This window comes from Mobula hypostoma, chromosome 17, assembly GCF_963921235.1.
Source record: "Mobula hypostoma chromosome 17, sMobHyp1.1, whole genome shotgun sequence".
In the NCBI taxonomy this organism is placed as follows: domain Eukaryota; kingdom Metazoa; phylum Chordata; class Chondrichthyes; order Myliobatiformes; family Myliobatidae; genus Mobula; species Mobula hypostoma.
The window spans coordinates 6,687,760-6,704,092 of record NC_086113.1 but is presented as its reverse complement, the minus strand read 5'-3'; the positions used below and the strand labels follow the sequence as shown (position 1 = coordinate 6,704,092).

Below are 16,333 nucleotides of genomic sequence, written 5' to 3'. Positions count from 1 at the left end.
ACCTGACTCCAAATAGTTTTTGCAGAAGGCATTACCCCAAATTGTGTTTGTCTATTATTATGATTTAGATGAAGATTACACCACATTTTATGAGTAACTAATGCAGACAACTAGGTAACTGCAAAGTATTCACAAACTTTTTCTTGCAAATGTAATTCTATTACTGATGCTATTTGGGGAAATTTTGACTTTGGAAAATGTGAGGCTTTAAAGAGGGTGCAGAAGAGGTTCACACAATGATGTCTGGATTAAAGAGTATTAGCTATAAGGAGAGATGGGTAAAACCAAGGTTGTTTTCTCTGGGATGTCAGAGGCTGATAGGAGACCTAACATAAATTTATAAAATTAAGAGAGACATAGATAGGGTAGGAAGTCAGTCTTTTTCCCAAGGTAGAAATGTCAAATACTACATGGCATAGTATTAAGGTTAGAGAGGGATAAGTAAGTGTGGTAAGTTTTTTTCTCCCCTACAAAGAGTGGTAGGTGACTGGAAAGGACCAGCAGGGGTGGCAGCAGAAACAGACAGGAGAAATGGCATTTACAAGGCATTTAAGCAGGCACATGAACTGGGAATGGCGGATTCCACGTATCACCTTCCAAGCTCTGTGTATACCTCCCTCCCACTTCTATATACTGGCCATCTTCTCTCTCAGGGTCTTGACTTGAAAATTCGACCATTCCATTCCTACCACAGATGCAGCTTGATCTGCTGAGTTTTTCCAGCAGTTTATCTTTTTCTGGGTGAATTTAATCCTGGATTGGCACGGGAGAGCAGAAAGACAGAGGAATAGCGATGGAATGAAAAAGAATTTTAAGGGAGTAGTAAAATGCAAAGATTGCTTTACATTCAAAGTTGTTGTAATTTCAAATAGTTACAACATTTTATTCAATGATAGGATGTCAAAAGCATTCATCTGTACCATGTTTATGCATGAAATGGGGTAGGTTTGGGTTCATGGCAACACTTGAGGGTTGGCCACAGTACAATCCATGGACTCACATTTCACAATATACTTCAATGTTTTGATGTGACAAATAAAGCTAATCCCATAAGGGCTTTGTTTCTAAATAAGATGCCATGGTGTTAAAGGGACTGTCTTTTGTTTGAAATGTTAACCAAGTACCTACCTGGTCTCTCAAGTGAACCGAAGCTACAGGAAACGTCCTTGCTGTTCTGCCCAATACTTACTCCTCAATCACCTCATTAAAAGACAGATGATCTAGTCACTTCATTTTACTGTTCTGTGTGATTGAAAAAAAATCCCAGATTTTTGAGCTTCAGGATTTAACAATTAAAGGGCTCTTTGGTGATATAAATAATAATCAAAATTGAAGTAATCAATTGAGCAGTTCAAGAGGGAAGATTAAACGGCTGATATTTGGAAGTTTGGAATGAAGCAGACTAAATATTTGAGGTAGAATAAGGACATCATTTATAAAGGATCTCAGCCCAAAACATCAACTGTTTATTCATTTCCAAAGATGCTGTCTGATGTGCTGAGTTCCTCCAGCATTGTGTGTGTATGTTGCTCTGAATTTACAGCATCTGTAGATCCTCATGTTTAACATTTAAAATGAATATATTTCAAATGTATGGTGAACAAAGTAAGACTGTAAGATATCGGAGTAGAATTAAGCAATTCAGCCCAATAAATCTGCACAACCGTTCCATCATGGCTGATTTATTATCCCTCACAACCTCATTCTCTTGCCTTCTCCCTTAAACTTTTGATGCCTTTACTAATCAGGAACTTATCAGGAACCTTCGCTTTAAGTATATCCAATGATTTGGCCTCCACAGCTAACTGTGACAATGAATTTCACAGATTCACCACTGACAGACTAAAGAAATTCTGCCTCATCTCTGTTCTAAATGGACATCCTTCTATTCTGAGGCTGTGCCCTCTGGTCCTAGACATCCCCACTCTTGCAAACATCTTTCCACATCCACTCTATCTAGGCCTTTCTCATGAACCTTCTCTGAACCCCCTCCAATGCCAGCACATCTTTTCTTAGATGAGAGGCCCAAACTGTTCACAGTACTCCAAGTGGGGTCTGACCAACGCCTTATCAAGCCTCAAGCATTTCATTCTTGATATAATGACAAATGACAATCGTAATTTAAATTCTACACACAAAAACTATTTCATAAAGACTGAGTACATAATATTTGGACTTTTTAAATCACATATTTTATAAAACAGTATTTCAGCACAACTTGAAAAATTAAGCCTCCTGTCTCATTGGCCTAAAATCACACCGTGTGAAATAGTCGAATAATAGAAATACATTACGCAATTTAAATTATGGGGTTAAAACTATCCAAATGTACATTTCTGGTCAAGATGGCGCCTGTATACAACACTCCTTCAGTTGACATCTTTTGGATAGATCATGAAACCATATATTTCACTTCTTTTATGTCTTTTAGTTTGTTTTTTTTTGTCTTGAATGGAATTCTGGAACAGTTGGAGCCTGTGATTTGTAGTTTGGAGATCGTTTGGGTGTTTCAGCACTCTGCAGTCTCCAAGGGGATTCCAGAAGGCAGAGGTGGCATGTGGGAACCTTGTGGTGAGAAGGCTGCAAGCTGAAGTTTGACTCCATTTCGCCAATTAAAACTGCCATTGTTGGCCAATCAAAGTGACGAGAGAGATTGAAACATCGGCTGCCTGCCTTTTTAATTGCTGAAGGATCACTCTGCTGCCGGAGAGGGGGAGACTGCCATTTTATTGCTGGTGAGATTGCTGTGCTATGGAGAGGAAGAATGTTGCCCAGCTTTTCTGGATTTTGGATGTGGACTTGGACTGTGGGCTTTTTATTCAGTCTTATAGTTTTTTTTGCATTCTGTGTTTTTCACCTGATCTTTCACATTTCTTTTCGTATGCAGGGGAGGGGAATTTGAGGTCGATGTGCCTGTTCTGTTTTGATCGTTTTTTTTAATGCAGGGAGGAGGGATTTGGGGGGGTTGATGATTGTGTTGCCATTCTTTTGTTCTTGGCTTCCTGGCTATCTGAAGAAGAAGAATTTCAGAGTTGTCTACTTTGATAATAAATGAACCTTTGAACCTTTTACGCTTCCATTATAAAACTTTTAAAAAATATTTCACCTGCAGCAAAGTGGCCAAGGACACCCCTGAGGTTAAGAAAGGTGGATACAAGTGCAAGAAATCATTTCTTCCCTTTCTATATTAAGTTTTATTATTACAGGGAGTTGAGCCAAATAGTGCGGTGATTTTGTTTTAAGTGCATAGTGTTATAATTAGGACATTCAAGAGACAAGCCACTGCTCCTCTCCTCTGGGCCAGCTACAAATCAGAGTGTGACAAAGGTAAGACTAAAGCCCGATTTATACTTCTGCGTACGGGCTAGGCCATAGCCCTGATTTATACTTCTGCAATGGCTCTACGCCGTAACGAGCATGTGTTGGTGTGTCTGCGTTGCTCTGCAATTCACCACCAAAATGCTAGCTGGTGGTGGGGTTTCTATGCCACTGTGTTGAGTTTCTTCATGAGAGACACGAACGAGGAAATGCATTTCAAATATTTTCGGATGTCAGCAAGTAGATTTGATGATTTGGTTCATCGTCTCCAACCATTTCTTTTGCATTGGTGTATGCACAGTATGCCTACAGACATGGCAGAGAAAAAGCAACCGGAAATGCGTAGAAGGAAATGCGATGCTACCACGCGGACCAATCACAGTTGTTGTGGTCTGTGTGGCCGCGACGCGTAAGATACATTTTTGGGGAGGTGCGCGTCACCCTATGGCATAGGGTACACAGTACCTACAGTATAGATTTGACACAGAAGTATACACCAGGTTTAAGGTTGCCAAAGTACTTGTTTTTTTTCCAATGATTTATTGACACCCTCAATTAGTAGACCAACACCCTTAGGCAATTGTTAAATGTCTCTTATATCATGAAGACTAGACTCTGGGTGCAGTTTTTAAAAAATCTGCCTCTGCTACCAACTTCACACAGGGAGGTACACAACATAATTGGGATATATTAGTATGTCTGCTCCATTACTGAAAATGGAAAGATGTATTTCTCCATCAGTCAGGCAGACTACATTTTTTATTCTGCTGTGCCTTGCTGTTTAAAGCATTCACAATAAATGGCGTTTTATCAGAAAGGAGATACCCCAAGTAAAAATATTTTTCAAGAAGTCATTTTTCTTCTTAGAACAGGTAATGTTTTATACAAGTATACAACTTTTAAATCCATTTTAACAGTTAATTCAAAAATTGAGCTGCAGTTTTTCCAAAACATAGTTTATTCTTGAACTTAATTCTCATTCTGATCAGTAACAGCTTATTGTTGTTGTGAAGTCCTGCATTAATGAACCTGCCTTTAGCAGACCCTTCACATGACAGGAGGCTCCTTTTGCTTGTTCATTGGATCTGGATCACCTCCCCAGATTTGATTGGTGAGGAAGTATGATTCCTAAAAACAAGGCTCAGGACACAATACCCTCTGTCTTTAGCTCCAGAAGGCACTGTCTGTTGGTATATAAGCAAAACCGTTTGGAAGCTAGTCTCCCAATAAGCCTTAGATCATTAAGCATGGTAAAACAGCTCCAAGCTATGAAAGGAAATAATAATCAATGCATTCTAAAAAAGAGGGATGCACTCTGCAGCATATAAACACAATACTGCTTTAATTACTCATTTCACTTCTTCTCTATTACGTTGCTTAATCCATCAGATAATGATTCACGAATAATCATCGTAAAACAAGCTCATTAACAAATGATAATCAGTAGATAAGAAGCTGCTGGGCCCATTTTGTCGGAATATCCTATGGTCGCAGAGTTTTAACTTATGATTTTCTTGTTTTGAATTCATAAATACAGTCTTAATTGTCACCATTTTAAACTACCCATTTTTTTTATTCAATCAATGCGAGAACTTTAATGATGCAAGAGGACAAAGATAAACTTTGTATCAAGTAAAAAACATAGTGATTCAGAATATTGAATGCAGTATTTTTCTGGTTTAGCATTCAAATGTTTCCTTACTTATAGTGACATTTCAATGCATGCAAAGTGACAAATAAGCAAACTTCATGCATTCCTCCACTTAATGTATTTGAAACTTTCCTTTCCTAAGTTTATTGTGCTACTTGAGTACAAACAATAGCAGCAGAGCAATAATGCTATTACTATACATACTTTTGAGAGTCTGGGAGTCACTTAATGAAGAAGTTAATAAATAATATTTGAAAGATAACATTTAAAATGTAAAAAATAATTTATAAAGGAAACAATCTGGCAACTACCACTGTAAATATTTAAGATCGAACATTTTATAACAAATGATGAGGATGAACTCATACTTATTTAAATATAAGGTGCATTGGTAAAAAAGTTGAAGGTAACAATTTGTTATTTAGGTGCCACGGTAGCAGAGCAGTTAGCACGATGCAGCTTGGGGAGTCAGAGTTCAGAGTTCAATTCTTCATTAAGTGACTCCCAAACTCTTGAGTATGTATGTATAGTAATAGCATTATTGCTCTGCTGCTATTGTTTGTACTCAATTGGCACAATAAACTTAGGAAAGGCAAGTTTCAAATATATTACTAAGTGGAGGAATGCATGAAGTTTGCTTATTTGTCACTTTGCATGCATTGAAATGTCACTATAAGTAAGGAAACATTTGAATGCTAAACCAGAAAAATACTGCATTCAGTATTCTGAATCACTATGTTTTTTACTTTGTACATTTTGTACATTCTCTCTGTGCCCATGTGGGTTTTCTCCAGGTGCTCTGGGTTCCTCCCACAATCCAAAGACATATTGGTTAGTAGGTTAATTGGTGATTGTAAATTGTAATATGATTAGGCTAGCATTAAATAGGTGGGTTGCTGGGTAGTGTGGCCAGCATTTCTAAATAAAAACAGAAAACTACAAAAAAAATGTTTTAATGATTAATACAATACTAACTGTATTTACTCAAAAAGAATCACTGCTTACTGGTAATGTAGTAACATACGGAAGGTTATTATATATTGCACAGCAGAAACTATTTGACATTTTCAACGCCACTACAATCATAGCTTCTAGATTGATCAGGGTTCACTTAACATCACTGAATATCTAATACCCTCAGTCTATTAATTCTTACCTGATGATGAAGAAGATATTCAAACTAAATCAGCTCTCCAGTCAAGTAGAAAAGGATATTTCTTATCTTGTTTTTAAATTAGAAAATAATAAAATATCTCCATGTTTGGTATGGCTTGAGTAGTGTTTTCTATTCTAACATCATAGCATGCATAAAGCTACTTATTACAAGACTCAAGATTAATTTGAAAAAGAATGAAAGACCAGAAGAAAAGATTAATTTGATTGAACACAAAAACAGAATTAAGTTATTATATTCATCATACAATAAGCCAATGCAGAAAATTAATAATGAATTCAACACACTGCTTATGAGAAACAAAATACTTGTAAATAAAGCAATGTTGTGATACATAATCAGAATTCTGTGTATAATGGCAGAAAAAGCATTGATTTTTCTTACTGGAACACCTTTCCTTTCTCCAAATGAAAATATCAAGATAAAAAACAACAGTACCAGCCTTGATGAGAAGCCATGATTTTTTTCAGCTGCTGAAGGACAATAACAAATGGAGGAAATCAAACATACAACTTTTTTTTCCAATAAGTAAAACTGTCTACTGACACAAAATGCTGGAGGGATTCAGCAGGTCTATGGGAAGGAATACACAGTTGACATTTCGAATACAGACTCTCATCTACACTGACAAAGAAATTGTCGTTCCAACCCCAGTATTTAATGTGGTTACCACTGGAAGGGATTTAAAGATAGTTTAGGGTTTGGTAACAAAAGGGAAAAGAAATAACACCTTCAAAGTTGAGAACAAATGATTATACCACATAAGACTGCAAAAGAACATTGCAGTATTCTGAATTCTAAACTGCTTGAATTGCATTTATAATCATGTTTGCCACAATGAATTTATCAAGTTTAGTTAGAACTTACAAAAACCAGTTTTTTTGCCTTCCCAAACATTGTATCATTTTACGTAGGACTGGAAAAGGGTCTCAGACTGAAACGGCGACTCTTTACTCCACTCCAGATACTGTCTGATCTGCTGAGTTCTTGCAACATTTTGTGTGTGTTACTCTAGATTTCCAGATCTGCAGAATCTCGTGTTTATCCATTAATATATTCTGTATCGAGTGCTATGGCTAGTTGAGCTGCTGCTAGACAATTTCAGCCATCCAGGTTCAGTCCTAACCTCCAGTGGTGCTAGTAGACTCTGAATTTATTCACTGTGAACACATAGGTTTTCCCTGCATGCTTTAGTTTCCTCTCAATCTCAATGATAAATGTTTGGTAGGTTAATTAGCCAATGTAAATCACCCCACATTTGTAGATGAGTGCTAAAATTTGGGACATGCTGACAGGAATGTTGGGCGAGTTTGGAAAATGTGACTACCAATATTCAATCCTTCAATATTTTATTTGCTCTGGTGAACCTGTTCTACAAAGCATTAAAGCAATCTCAAATCAGCAATAGCGCAGTTCTACGTGTATAACAGAGAGCTGGACTTAGTGTACGAGGCAGTTTTTCAATTCTGGCACACATCAATGTGTTGGATGAAGATTGCTGGGTTTCCTGGCTGAAATTGGTTTTTGATATGGTGCTTTAATAGATAATACACTCAGTGGCCACTTTATTAGGTACACCTGCTTGTTAATGCAAATATCTAATCAGCCAATCATATGGCAGCAACTCAATGCATAAACGCATGCATACATGGTCAGAGGTTTAGTTGCTCAGATCAAACATCAGAATGGGGATGAAATGTGATTTATCTCCGTGGAATGATTGTTGGTGCCAGAAGGGGCGATTTGAGAATCTCAGAAACCGCTGATCTCCTGAGACTTTCATGCACAACAGTCTCTGGAGTTTACAGAGAATGATGTGAAAAACAAAAAAATCATCCAGTGAGTGGCAGTTCTGTGAGAAAAAATGCCTTGTTAATGAGAAAGGTCAGTGGAGAATGGCCAGTCTGGTTCAAAATGACAAGAAGCTGGCAGTAACTCAAATAACCATGCGTTCAGTGGTGTGCAAAGAGCATTTCTGAAAACACGAGTCAAAAGTTGAATGGATGGGCTACAGCAGCAGAAGACCACAAATATACATTCAGTGGGCACTTTGTTAGGTACGCTCCTGTACCTCAAAGTGGCTACTGAGTAAAGGTGATCTCTTTGATCCTATCAAAATAACTTCCAATAAATATGGGTACCAGAAAATAATCATATCAGAACTACTAATTAGCACCATTATAACTCATGTGAACCAAGCTTGGCTTCAGCCAATTTAGAAAGAACATATGCTTAAAATAAACAAGCACAATGCTATCAATGATCTGAAATATGTCTGCAGCTACACACCGACTCAGGGATGCTTTGGCATCTGTACACCCCTAGGGGGCAACTATGTTTCAGCTGTTTGCATTCTTTAGTTTCCCAACTTTTAATTCTGGACAGTGCTATACCTTAAAAACTGCATGATTTGTTCAAATAAACAGTGATCATACAGTGTGCAAGTTCTCTAAATTACCACATAATATGCATTATCACACTGTACATTAAAGAAATTAGACCAGTTTGATATTTAAGAAGGTGAAAGAGTGAGAATGCAGCAGATTCCTTTGCCACTCACAGCCACATTTATCCAGAAGCAGAATGATAGCATATTTACAGTCTCTTTTGTTACTCACATGTCTGTCACATGCAAGGATCAATATCTTAACAATAGCGGAATAATGAAAAGAAAAGGGAAATTAATTTCAGAATACCCTACAAGTAAGATGGGCCTACTTTTGGATGTTATTATTTTATGACAGTCTACCTAGTGTACTTTCCCAGGACACTTGGTAGCAATACTGCTGTATCCCAAGAATTGCGGGTGACCAGAAAATGCAATTGCATCAACCACATAAATAAAACGGCTACAAGAAATGATAAGCTGGATATCCTTTGGTGAATGAATTTGTGAGTAAAACTTACTTTGTAAAGCCTGAATACCAAACACAAAGTATACCAAGAATTTGAAGGAGACCCTCCACTTTCCACAGCTACAAGTTCAAATGGAGAATCTATCCTTGAGACTCCTAACCAAGTCAGTCACAAGTTGTAAAGAGCTTGGTCTAATTCTGTAAGGAAGAGAACTTTCATGGCACCATTTGAAGAGACCTCATCTGAGAACTTAAAGTTACTGTACCTTTGAAGGGTATTGGCAATGTGATTAATTTCCTTCTCTCAAGAACAACTCTCTTTGGAGTGAAGGTGGATGAGAGATGATGATAAAGGTGTACAAGATGATAAGAGGCATAGATCCAGTGCACAGCAAAACTTTTTTTCCCCAGGGCAGAAATGGCTAATACAAGGTGGCAAAATTTTAAGGTGATTGGAGGAAAGTACAGCGGTGAGGTCAGAGGCAAATTCTTTACAAAAAGAGTGATGGGTGCATGGAACACCCTGCCAGGGTTAGTGGCAGAAGCATAAATATCTAGAGTATTTAAGAAAATCTGAGATAGGCATATGGATGATATAAAAATGGAGGGTCATGTAGGTGAGAAGGTTTGGACTAATCCTTGAGTGGGTTAAATATCATGGGCCAAAAGGCCTGTACTGTGCTGTAGTGTTACATGTTCTGACTCACAATTATGCCTCCATTTAAAGATTACCATTTTGTTTTGCACAAAGCTAGATGGTGCCTTTGTTGAATAATTGTATTAAGGGATATTATACTTTTTTTTAATCACTAAAAATACAGACATCTTATAGGCAAAATTAGAGTCTTCAACAAAAAAATGGTACAATGGGCAGAATGAATTACTTCAGATAGCGGAAACCTTATTGAAATACGAACAAAAATGAGCAAACTTGTATTCATGAAGATACACACGAAGTAAGATAAGGTTTGCATTTGATCATTTTGTACTTTCCCATCAGGGGTTTAATCCACTTCACACTTTACCTAGGTTTGTTCCCCATCCTAAATCTTAATTAGCTCAGGCAACCCACACAAAATACTGGAGGAACTCAGCAGGCCAGGCAGCATCTATGGAAAAGAGTACAGTCGATATTTCGGGCCGAGACCCTTCAGCAGTCCATAGATGCTGCCTGGCCTGCTGAGTTCCTCCGGCATTTTGTATGTGTTGCTTGGATTTCCAGCATCTGCAGATTTTCTCTTATTTGTGTCTTAATTAGCTCACGCCATTTTGGACTAAGCATCAACAGTCTGGATAACAAAGAAACTAATTAATGCTATCACATTATTTCAAGTCAAAATCAATAATGGCCAGGTTAAGTGTTCCTTGGTAACTAATGTCTACTGAACCATCGCTTTGAATTAAAATCATTGTAGCTACCTTTCCTTACAAACTCACTGTGACTTCACTAACAATAGAATTGAAAAACTAGTATTTTCAAGATTTTCCAAGGGTCCAGCTTGACAGCAGAAGCAAATATAAAGTTTTTAGACGCAGAGCAGATGAATGGATATGGAGGCACTCAAGCTGGAAAGAGAAGGGAGCAAAGATGAGAGTTGGGGTTGCTGTGCATTGGAAGATCACACGTCAGACAAGAGGAGCTTGTGGGAAAATAAAAGTAGAGGAGGGGGAAGAGAAATGCTGGATGGGAGAGCGAGTGGAGAATGATAGTTCAAAAAAAAGGGAAAGGGAATGAGTGAGGAGCAGTAATGGATGGAGATAAGACAGCATCCCAACAACTGGAATTGGGTTGGAGAAATTTTTTACTCAAAAAATAAACTTTATTACACAAAGTAAAAAAAAATACAAAACTCCTTATATTCTTAGCATTCAATAGTGTTTTGTTTTAAATCATTGTAGCATTGCCACTTGAGGCCACTTGAGGCAATACACTCTTTCATTGTTTGAGGGGTTTCCCACTCAAAGCAGCTACTCCATGTTCTGTAGCAGAAGCATCCAAAACTGGTCCTTCCTCACAGATACTTTGCATTGCCTTCCCCGAGCTTCAGTGCACATACTCCTGCAGCCTGGAACATGTTAACCAGCAGCATTCCCTTACAGAAACTTACTGTATTGGAACACCAGGTTTACAGTCAGACCAAAGTGCATCTTTCACTGAGGTGATGATCTTCCAGCAGCAGTCTGTTCCTGGGAATAGCCTGTAGCTCAGCGAATCCTCTGTTACGGGACGAACCAAGACAAAGACCCTTGCATCCTTCTTAACACCCTCTTAACAAATCCAGTCCGCAAAGAGATGGGAGACTTCTCCCCAATACTTTAGATCTAAGGGAAGCATGCATTGTGTATGACTATATAGGAAGGATCTGACTAGGTGGGACCATTCTCACTACCAACCAAATGAGGTCTTGGTGCTTGTTGATGAGTTTTGGCAATGGGACATCCTGCTATATGATTTGGACAATTTGCTCAGGAACCACCTCTTAGCATCTGCAACACCAGGTAGAGCATCAACATGTAGTGACACCTGTTGCCCACACACTTTGGTTCCTCGCAAGGCCTGATGCAGCCACACACAAAGGTGGTCATTAAGAAGAGGCCATTGTTGGGTTCACTTTCTCCCTCGTTATCCATGGACTCGTGCATTGTGGCCCATCAGAATTATTTATCTTGGACTTGGGTGGGGGAATAAGCACTTGGTAGAGGTTGTATACGAACATACAATAAGCTCAGGGGTGGGAGTGTGTTTGTTGATCAGTAATGAATATATGTTTTAAAGTAAAGCCAAAGGAAATGGAAGAAAGAAAGAGAAAGAGGACTGTTATAATAGAGCTTTGCACTTTATTGCCTCAATGTGACAGTTTAGGTGAGGCACGAAAGAAGGAGGGGGTGTTTGGAAAAGGTAAGCTATTACTAATTGGTTCTTCAAGGAGCTTGATGTAATTGGAGAGGCGGAAATTAAACCATGGATTATATAACCTTACCCATACGTAATATCCACCCAGAATACTGTAAAGATCAAAAGAACATAAAACATAGAAGCAGAATTACGCCATTCAGCTCATCAAGTCTGCTCCACCGTTCTAGCATGGCTGATTTATATTCCCTCTAAATCCCATTCTCCTGCCTTCTCATAACCTTTGATGCCCTTACTAATTAGGAACCTATCTATCTCTGCTTTGGCCTCCATAGGCATCTATGGCAGTGAATTCCACAGATTCACCACCCTCTGGCTTAAGCAATTCCTCCTCATCTCTGTTGTAAAGGGACATCCTTGCATTCTGAAGTTGTCCCACACTGTAGGAAACATCCTCTCCATGTCCACACAATCTAGGATGATACATGGGAGAAAATAAGCAGCCACCCAACATCTTTACAATTCTTCTGCACCCACAGAAAGATACCACTGAAAGTATTGAAAATGAATCAAAATTGGGTTTATTATACGTAACTGGCATGGATTGTGAAATTTGTTAATGCATTGACATACTGATGACTTGCATTTTCTGCAGTAATGCCTCTTATCATCCAGGTCAAGGAATTGCACCTGAGGTGTCGTGTGAGCTTTTCTGTAATTGAAAGTCACCTAAAAAATGGTTTCATGGTTAGATGCTGTACTATTTTGCATATAACTGTGATGATCACCAAGTTTTTCCATTAGTATAGAATTACAGTTATGGCATGGTAGCAAAGCGGTTAGATTACAGAGCTAGTAATCACCAATTGGAGTTCGACTCCCTCAGATGTCTGTAAGGAGTTTACACATTCTCCTCATGACCATGTGGGTTTACTCCGGGTACTCTGGTTTCCATCCACATTCCGAAGATGTCCAAGATAGTAAGGGTTAGTAAGTTGTGGGCATGCTATGTTAGCACCAGAAGCATGGTGACACTTGTGGGCTGCCCCAACACATTCTCTAACTGAATTGGTTGTTGATACAAAATGATGCATTTCATTGTATGTTTCAATGTAAATGTAACAAATAAAGCTATCTCCTTAATGACATGTAAAAATTAAGCAAAGTTTATTACTACAGGTATTGGAATCCTGGCTGCTTTTCATTGCTTACTAGCCTAATTGAAGTATGGATGTCCATCTGTCAGCCTGGTTGATACCAACTAGCACAGAAGAATCTGAAACAATTTAACCTGTATGGTTCACAATATCTATATATAAACCTGCTTATTCAACTCTTAAATGTTTCTGCTAAAGAAGGTGGTGTTGATTACACCTTTTTTCACAACTACTACAGTATGAGTACATTGCATATATCCAACACGAACTCATAAATTCAAAGAATAAATTGTTACCTTCCACTTTATCGGAACAAAGTTCCCTGGCCTTCTCTCGCACCATTTTGGGAATAAGTACATCCTTCTCCACGTGCCGCAAATGTTGCGTCTCTGAGAAATAAAAGTGGAAACATTAGCAGCTGCTGTGCAGAAAGTAGGCAGCAGAAGAATGCCGGGATTTTACTCCAACAACCAGATTTGCTGATTAAGCAACTGTGTGACTCAGTAAATTGTCGAGTGTTGATTTAATGCCCAAAGACTATAAGACATAGGAACAGAATTAGGCCATTGTTCTATTGAATCTGCTCTGCCAATCAATCATGGCTGATCCTTTTATCCCCTCCTCAGTCCCACTTCCTGGCCTTCGCCCTGTAATCTCTGATGCCACGTCCAATCAAAAAACTTCGACGCTGTGTCCAATCAAGAACCTATCAATCTCTGCCTTAAATACACCCAACGACCTGGTTTCCACAGCTGCCTGTGGTAACAAATTCCATAAATTCACCACCCTCTGGCAAAAGAAATATCTTCACATCTCTGTTTTAAATGGATGTCCCTTGATCGTGAGGCTGTACTCTCTTGTACTACACTTGCCCACCATGGGAAAACATCCTTTCCACATCTACTCTGTCTCGGCCTTTCAACATTCAAAAGGCTTCAATGAGATTCCCCCCCTTCATCCTTATAAATTCAGCAGGTTAAAAACCCAGAGCCATCTTACATTCCCTGTATGATACCCCTTTCATTCCTGGAATAGCCACAGCTCCGCACACCATCCTTACACATCTGGAGAAGAAGGATGCTTATGTGAGAATGCTGTTCTCGGATGACAGTTCGGCATTCAACACCATAATTCCTTGCAGTCTTGACAAGAAGCTCAGAGACCTCAGCCTTGTGCAGCTGGATCCTGGACTTCCTGTCAGATCGCCAGCAGGTGGTAAGAGTGGGCTCCCTCACTTCTGCCCCCCTGACCTTCAATACAGGTGCCCCTCAGGGCTATGTCCTACGCCCCTTCCTTTACTCTCTGTATACCCATGACTGTGTCGCCACCCACAGCTCCAATCTGCTAATTAAATTTGCAGATGATACTACATTGATTGCATAATCTCAAATAATGACGAGGCAGTTTACAGAGAAGTCATCACCCCAACACAGTGGTGTCAAGAAAACAACCTCTCCCTCAATGCCATAAAAACAAAGGAGCAGGTTGTGGACTACAAGAAGAATGAAGACGGGCTAACCCCTATAGACATCAATGGATCTGGGGTTGAAAGGGTGAACAACTTCCAAGTTTCTCGGCATCCACATCACTGAGGATCTCTCGTAGTCTGTACATAATAGGTATGTGGTGAAAACAGCACGACAGCACCTCTTTCACCTCAGATGGTTGAAGAAGTTTGGTATGAGCCCCAAGTCCTAAGAACTTTCTATAGGGCATCCTGACTGGCTGCATCACTGTCTGGTATGGGAACTGTACTTCCCTCAATTGCAGGACTCTGCAGAGGGTGGTGCAGACAGCCCAGCACATCTGTAGATGTAAACTTACCAATATTGGTGCTGTTGTGCTGTTTTCAGGATATTTATAAAGGCAAGTGTGTGAAAAGGGCCCGAAGGATCATTGGGGACCCAAGTTACCCCAACCACAAACTGTTCCAGCTGCTACCATCCGGGAAACTGTACGGCAGCATAAAAGCCAGAACCAACAGGTTCTGGGACAGCTTCCTTCACCAGCCCATCAGACTAATTAATTCACGCTGATACAATTTCTATGTTATATTGACTGTTCCGTGGGAAATACTATTTTTTTTTACAAATTACCATAAATTGCACATTGCACATTTAGACAGAGACGCAACATAAAGTCCTTTACTCATGTACTTGAAGGATGTAAATAATAAAGTCAATTCATCCTTGTGAATCTCCTCTGAATGCCCTCCAATGCTGGCACATCTTTTCTTAGATGAGGAGCCCAGAACTGTTCCGAATACTCAAGGTGAGGACTCACAGGTGCCTTATAAATCCTAGTCATAGTCATACTTTATTGATCCCGGGGGAAATTGGTTTTCGTTACAGTTGCACCATAAATAATAAATAGTAATAAAACCATAAATAGTTAAATAGTAATATGTAAATTATGCCAGGAAATAAGTCCAGGCCCAGCCTATAGCCTAAATCCTCAGCATCATATCCCTGCACTTGTAATCTAGACTTCTTAAAATGAATGCAAACATTGCATTTGCCTTCCTCACCACAGATGCAACCTACACAAGGACTCCCAAGTCCGTTTGCAGCTCAGATTTTTGGATTTTCTCCCTGTTTAGAAAATAGTCTGCACAATTATTTCTACTACCAAAGAGCATGACCATGCATTTTCCAACTTGTATTTCATTTGCCACTTTCTTGCCCATTCTCCTAATCTAAGTCCTCCTGCAGCCTACCTGTTTCCTCAACACTACCCGCCCCTCCACCAATTTTCGTATCATCTGCAAACTTGGTAACAAAGCCATCTATTCCATCATCTAAATCATTGATATACAGCATATAAAAGAAGTGGTCCCAACACCGACCCCTGTGGAACATTTCTAGTCACTGGCAGGCAAATAGAAAAGGATTCTTTTGTTCCCACTCGCTGCCTCCTACCAATCAGCTAATTTTCTAACAATGCCAGTAACTTTCCTGTAATACTATGGGCTCTTAACTTGGTAAGCAGCCTCATGTGCGGTACCTTACCGAAGGCCTTCTGAAAAACCAAATATACAACATCCACTGCATGCCTTTATCAATCCTACTTGTAATCTCCTCAAAGAATTCCAACAAGTTCATCAGGCAAGATTTCCCCTTAAGGAAACCATGCTGACATTGTCCTATCTTGTCCTGTGTCACCAAGTCAGTGCCACTTGGGTCCTTAAGAAACGAATCAGCCACCACCCTTGGGTGTTCCAGTTTTCTCCCACATTCCAGTCATGCACAGCTTGGGGTTACTGAGTGGTGGGCACGCTATGTTCGTGCCATAAGCATGGCAGCACCTGCAGACAGCCCCCAACAC

At 39.3% G+C, this 16,333-nt stretch overlaps 1 protein-coding gene across 1 annotated transcript in view; it reads right to left on the bottom strand.

Annotated features, from left to right (window-relative positions):
• The window catches only part of cmc1 (C-x(9)-C motif containing 1), a 73,830-nt gene that overhangs the window by 29,206 nt on the left and 28,291 nt on the right, over window positions 1–16,333 (bottom strand). Inside the window, exon 2 of the mRNA XM_063069288.1 lies at window positions 13,306–13,398. Coding sequence (XP_062925358.1) covers window positions 13,306–13,398 — 93 coding nt within the window. The remainder of the gene's footprint in view (window positions 1–13,305; window positions 13,399–16,333) is intronic.